Source organism: Harmonia axyridis, chromosome 7 (assembly GCF_914767665.1).
Source record: "Harmonia axyridis chromosome 7, icHarAxyr1.1, whole genome shotgun sequence".
Taxonomy (NCBI): domain Eukaryota; kingdom Metazoa; phylum Arthropoda; class Insecta; order Coleoptera; family Coccinellidae; genus Harmonia; species Harmonia axyridis.
In genome coordinates, this window is record NC_059507.1 from 36,145,198 (window position 1) to 36,152,413 (window position 7,216).

Here is a 7,216-nt window from a genome sequence, read left to right on the forward strand (position 1 = left end):
CAAGTAGTAGTTTTTCGATGTCAACTCATGTCAAGTATTGAAAAATGGATGGAGTGATTAGCACGCTCTTTCTTGAAATGAAGAATGTGTCACTAAAACGTCAATTCTTATCGCTATAGTCAAATGATTACCGATTTTTCTTGGCCTAACACTGATAACATGGAATTGAAGATATGTAGTTTCAGCAAGACGGTGCAATCAGCAGAATAAGCTGCACAATACGACTCGTTTTGTCTTCATTGTAAAAAAATTTCCCAGGGCGCGTAATTTGTCATTTTGGCAAGGTGAATTGGCCACCAGGGTCTTGTGATTTACCGCCTTTGGAGTGAAGCTAATCCTCAAGTGTATGTCGAAACACCGTTACATCCAGAAAAACTGACTGTTTGGTGCGCTTTATGGGCTGGTGGAATCATTGGTCCGTACTTCTTCAAAAACGATGATGGCCAGAACGTTACAGTCAATGGTGATCGGTATAGATCCATGATTACTAACCTTTTCATCCCTGAATTGAACAACCATGATGTCCAGGAGCTGTGGTTTCAACAAGACGGCGCAACATGTCACACAGCTCGAGCCACAATAGATTTATTGGAAGACACGTTTGGTGACCGCCTAATTTCACGTTTTGGACCTGTGAATTGGCCTCCAAGATCTTGTGATTTAACACCGCTAGACTACTTTCTGTGGGTCTATGTAAAGTCATTGGTCTAAGCCACAAACCCTTGACCATTTGGAAGACAACATTCGCCGTGTTATTGCCGATATACGGCCACAAATGTTGGAAAAAGTAATCGAAAATTGGACGTCCAGATTGGACTACATCCGAGCCAGCCATGGCGGTCATATGCCAGAAATCATATTTAAAATGTAATGCCACAAGATTATCTTGCGGATAAATAAAATTCATGTCAATCGAATAATCCATCGTTGTTTTAATGCAATATAAATTTCTATAGCTCTAAAAAAACACCCTTTACATACAAACAGTTCTGTGAATGAATGAGCGCCTAAAAGCTCCTGATTTCATGTTAGAGCTTTCCTCCAATTACGTAGAACATAGATTTTTTTATGCTTTGATAGTTATTGTATCATTCAGGAAAAAGACAAATCACTGCAAAAAAATCAAATATCCCGAATAATTGGTCTAAGTAACCTAAAGGTATAAAGATTTGCGGTACCCTTCCATATGTACCTGCTGTCTACGCCCCTGCGTTCGGACGCGCCGATAGGGAAACAAGTCGTTTGTCTCGAGTTTTCCTGGCGACAGCTCCCCGTACGAGGATATAATTGTTTTTCCGGGGATATTTATCGCTTTTCTGGCTGTTTTAGACGGGACGTAAATGTCGCGACGTGGAAAATTTGTTTTCCGCGGGTTTGACGTGGGATATGTTGGGATTCCGCGGCTTACTGCGTGTCATTTTCCATGGAGGCAATTTTGAAACAGTCCCAGTAGTACATACAAATATGAACCACAAAAGAAGGCAGAATTATAAAAGAGTTCATGTTCTCTAAATGAAATTGAAAAGCATTTTTCGTCGGCTTCTAAGAAAAGTGACACAGCGAATTGGTTCTTCATTTGCTATTTCATGATGAATTGTCAAACCAAACTGAGAATAGATCACTTGACTGCTGTTAAATCAGTCGTCATCTTGAACAGTAGTGCTAACTTAAAGTTATATAGCTCGAAAAAAAAAACACCCTATATTTCCTTCACGTATAATTTTCAGACCAATTGTCAATACATCTAATGATCCCTGAATTATTTCTCGCTTTCAGACGTCTGGTGCAAACATCCAACTTCACCTTCGAAGCCAGAGATAGGTCCCTGCTTCCAGCAGGATTCCCCAGCCACATTCCCGGAACGTGCCACTTCCTGTTGGGCTACACTCACCCCTCAGCGCCACCTGACGCCCCTCTGAACGACCACGTTGACTGTGGCCTCAAGGATATAGGCCTCGGCGCCGACCTGTCCTGAACAAGAAGACTGTTAGTTTTTTAGCAATAACGGGGATCCTTTTTGACTACTCAAGCTCATCGGCTTCCTGGTAGGTGCACGCAGATTGGTCCAGAATGGTCGAGATGATTTAGGTTAGCTCTTGTACAGGGTGGGACTGCTAACTTTGCTAATTTCAAAAGTTAGTAGCAGTTTTAAAGATTGCATCAGTCAAGTAACGATTGTCTTTTCAATACACTGAGTTAGCCGCCAAGTTCTAAAATCTCCCTCAAATTCAAAATTTTCGAATTCGCTTCTGATAAGGTTCTACAGGGTGCGGCAGAGCCGACTGACGGGTTTCAGAGGGATATTTAAAGAAAATGGTAAAAGTTAGAGAGAAACGGTTTTTTTCATTGGAAGCAGTAAGAAATATAGTTTTTTTGCCCAAGTTTTGAAAACGAAATCATCATGATGGCGGCCGTCGGCAGCGACACACTGATATTGTCGATTTTGGAAATTTTCTACCGCTTTTCAGCATATCTCGAGAGGTATGTCCTGGATTTTTTCGGTTATTCGCTACTTGTATTCTGGCAGGGTGTGTAGACGATGTTTGAAGATCTTATTTTCAAGGTGGCCCCAAGGAAGAAGTCGCAGATGCTTCAATCTGGTGAGCGCGCTGGCCAACTTACGTCCCCACTCAGTGAGACCAGTCTCCCTGAGAACATCTGTCTCAAAACAGCTAATAAAGTTCGGTGAGCTGTGGCGCCATCCTGCTGGAACCAGATGTCACCCAGATCGTGTTCTTCAGCAAGTTCTTCCAATTCAGGCTGTATGAAGGTTTCCAACATTGAGACATAACGCTTGGGAGTTACTGTGACGGTGATATTTTCCTCCTCGATATAAAAAGTGGCTATCACTTCGAATTGAGATACAGCACACCAAACACTGTGACTTTAGGTGGATGGTGTGGTCTTTCATGGAGTTGAAGAGAATTACATGCAGCCCAGTATGACCTATCAAAACTCGTCAATCGGCTCTGCCGCACCCTGTATAATCTGAAATTGCTATCACTTCAATAGAATATATGTATTGAAAAATCCGGAAGTGCCTCAACATTGATGATTCACTGCATCGCGGTTATTGAAGAATTGGCAAACGAAATGTTAGGGCCTTCTTTTCCAAATGAAGCCAATTTCGTCCTTTCACAACCTCCCCTAAACACTTGGCACCAAAATAAAAATCAGCAAAGGTAGCTGTCACACCCTATATTAAAAAAATTAAAAAGCAACTGCTATGTACGGATAAAACAATTCGCAACTTTTTTTTTATCTCTTTCTTCTTGAGATGTGCATTCTGGATCCAAGTAAGCATAAGCAAATTGCTTGACAAGACATTTCCTTCGCATAATAAATATCTACTTATACACTATTGTAAAATGATTTTGTGCGCAAGAAAAAAATGGTGGGGAAAAATGTTCGCTTTATACAACTTGTACAGAAATATCAAGAACCAAAAATTGCTTAGCAATATTTTCGAGTAGACTAGATCATTGAAAAAATATTTTTATGAATTCTGGAATAATCAAAAATTTGAAATTATATAAATCATTACCGGTTTCGCTCGAAAATATCACAAGATGTTTATGATTGAATCAGCAAATGAATTAATAAATTAAGGCTTTGAATCAGCACCGGACAATTGACATTGTTCTGCTAAAAAATAATCAGTTATTGGATGTACCTACATATATAATGTTGTGCGAGTGTACTTTAATTTAATTATGAAAAATTATCAAATATTTCTCATTCAAAGTAAACTATGTAAGCTTAAACTTTGAAAACTGAAGCAATTGTTCTAAATTTCTGAGATAGTAAATATATAACTCTCAATAGCTGGAAGCTGAGGGAGTTTAGATATAAGTAAGAAAAACATGAAATTCATCAAGGACCATTCCATTTCGTCTTTATGTTAGCGAATATTTTCGAGATGTCGATCTGAGCCGAAGACTGAATGGAAAAAAAAAACTTTCTTCACGATATGATTCCTTATTCACGCGTTCTTGTAAATATTTTTTAACACGATATACGTTTTTCACCTGTTCTTATACATGTAAATATTAGTTTTTTCTATTCGTTGTTTATTCGATCTAATTGTTTTCTTCATCAGATGAATGTAACAAAGTTATTATGGGAATAAAAAGTTATTCTTCTCTGGTTGTTTCAATTTCATATTCTTTCCCAATATTAAATAAGAAAGTGCTTATTATATGGTGCACCACTAAGTTCCCGCTATTTTTTTTTATGAAAATGCAACTTTATTGTGAAAAAATGGTTACAAACAAATATTCAAAGTATTGTCTATTGTAAGCTACAACTTTTTCCCATCTTTCTGGTAGGTCTCAAATAACGTTACAGTAAGGGTGCTCATATGAATGGAACTGCTGATGAGCCAGACCATATCCCATCGACTGGAACAAGTGATAATCTGACGTCTCAATATCGGTGGGTTAGATATGACGTCCCATTTGAACATTTCGTTTAAGCTAGTTTAGCAACATCTACACAAGATCTTGGAGGCCAATTGACATGTCCAATACGTGAAATTAGGCGGTCACCAAACGTGTCTTTCAATAAATCGATTTTGGCACGAGCTGTGTGACATGTTGCGCCGTCTTGTTGGAACCACAGCTCCTGGACATCATCGTTGTTCAATTCAGGAATGAAAAAGTTAGTAATCATGGCTCTATACCGATCGCCATTGACTGTAACGTTCTGGCCATCATAGTTTTTGAAGAAGTAGGGCCAATGATTCCACCAGCCCATAAAGCGCACCAAACAGTCAGTTTTTCTGGATGTAACGGTGTTTCGACATACACTTGAGGATTAGCTTCACTCCAAATGCGGCAGTTTCGTTTGTTAACGTAGCTATTCAACCAGAAGTGCGCTTCATCGCTAAACAAAATAAAATGGACGTAGTGCGCGATACGTATTCCGCACATTATATATTATATTCATTATTTTCGAAATAAAATTGCACTATTTGCAAGCGTTGTTCAGGCGTGAGTCTGATCGCGATAAATTGCCAAACCAAACTGAAAATAAATCACTTGACAGCTGTTGAATCGGTCGCTATCTTGAACAGTAATGCCAACTTAAAGTTATATACCTCGAAACAAAACACCCGTTACAATTCGGTCAGTATCATTCAAAAAGCCTGAAAATGTGACATAATTACAAGGAGTGGAGACCAGATTGGTGTAAAAAAATCACAAATCTTTCTAACTCTCCATAACCAATTCGAGAAAACCATTTTCATTCGAAAGAAGACTTAAAAAATTCCAAGTTGAGTACTGGAGTCAATTCCATCATAGAAGTTAATGTTTTTCCATCCATATACTTAGAGTAAAACTTTTCTGCCTGACCTCGTAAATACCGGTGGCACCTGAAGTCTGGGAAACTTCCGTGCAAAATATTCAATTCAGCTGAAAAGCCTTAATAAGCTGACTTCATGTCACCAACTTTCTTATAAAGTTGTAAATCACTTCTAAGGCACAACTTCCCATTTGAGCTCGTGCTGAAAGTTGAAATTTATTCCCATGGGGATTAGAAAAACATTTTAGGAGTATAGGATGAGGTGATAGTGTTTTCTGAGAGTTTCCGGTAAATTCCGGGCATATAATGGAAATTTGTTTCTGTTTGCATTCCCTAAGTTTGTGAAACTTCAGTTCTTCGACTGATTGTGAATTGTTTGCACGTTTGGGGTTATTTATGGATAATTATTCGCAAGTTCATCGCAAAGGTGACTTTCAGAATAAATTACATAAAAATTTCATCAAGACAAATTTAAATCGAAGGAAAGAACAATAGAAAACATTTGAAAATTTATTATATTCTGGAGAACAAAAGAGTACCTATCACACAAAAACAATGGGAAAGCAATAGAGATGCGAAAAATGTTATAATATACAGGTGATCCTTGGGCATTACATACAGGGTTTTGCCATAAGAGGATTCATTTTGATATAAAAAAAATAGTAATTTTTCGGCAAACGCAAGCTACCGGGAAGTGAGCACTTCCCGGACGCTTTTTCTCTGTGAAAGCAGCATTTCCCGGCCTAGTCTGGAAAGTACGTACTTCCCGGACTAGGCCGGAAAAGAATCACGTCGTTTGTGTCATTGTGAATATGAAAACCTTGGTAGGTATATCTAAGATGCATAGAAAACCTGGTGTGTCTACTTATACTTTCAGACAAAACGGGAGATTTTTCAGATTCATACCTACTTGATTTCAAGAGATCGCTTTCTGTTTCAGATGGCGCATACATCGTTTACATTTGACATTTCTCTCAATTCTCGACTCTCGTGAATCAAGGGCGTAGATCTTTTCTTTTTTTGGGGGGGTATAATCGGAAAAAAAATTTCTGATGATAACTTTCACTCATATCTGTAATGTTAGAAAAAGAAGTTTGATAACGAAGTTTGAACCGAATTACTAGAAATAATTGTTTTCATAACCAATTCGGTTTGTTCTTACCTTATACTGGGTATTCTCAAATTAAAGTTATGAAGGAAAATGAGAAATTACTTGGAAAATTCTGAGGAAAAAAGTTTCATGAATATGAGCCCACAAACGCTTTGCTTTCAATATACAGCTTGCTTCTAGAGTGTCGTACTTTTTTGTGATGCTCATATCAGTTTATCAAATATTTATTAATCTTCGCTACAGATTAGATAAATAAATACCAAAACTTATAATTAATTCATTCATTAGAGCTTACTAGCTGGATCTTTATAATAATTTGGATTTTCCTGAGGATTACTAGAGATTTTTACTCGAAATCGATAGCAGATACGACAAAACTATAACAAACCAAAAAGTGTAGTACTGGACCAGAGTTTTTTTCTACATTTCTCTAAACTAACAGCCATTCACCAAAATAAAGTTTTGGAGGAAGGAAGCAGGCATCCTTCCAGAAAAAATATCACCCTGTAGATTTGCATTCAAAATTAGCATGTCACATGGTGATAACTTTAAACTGGAATATCTATGGCCAATTCAAATTAAATATCTTGTGAAGGGAAGGTTATACGAGAAAAAACTTAAACTTTAACACATGTATCTTAAAACAAAATGTTTGGGGACTCATGTTATAGGACTTTTTTCTTAAAATGATCCGGAAATCTGTCATTTTCATTTGTATCTCCAATTCAGGAATACCGTGTAATTACCCCCAGTATCCCCCCATTTCTACGCTCTTGTCGTGAACTTTGAGTATATAACAAT

The 7,216-nt window shown here is 37.7% G+C and overlaps 1 protein-coding gene across 4 annotated transcripts in view; it reads left to right on the forward strand.

Moving 5' to 3' along the window:
• The window catches only part of LOC123685010 (head-specific guanylate cyclase), a 146,091-nt gene extending 142,730 nt beyond the window's left edge, over positions 1-3,361 (forward strand). For all 4 annotated transcript variants that reach the window (XM_045624558.1, XM_045624560.1, XM_045624559.1 and 1 more), the window contains one exon: positions 1,777-3,361. In XM_045624558.1, the coding sequence (XP_045480514.1) occupies positions 1,777-1,975 (199 nt within the window). In that variant the 3' untranslated portion in view covers positions 1,976-3,361. The remainder of the gene's footprint in view (positions 1-1,776) is intronic.
• Positions 3,362-7,216: the final 3,855 nt, after the last annotated feature.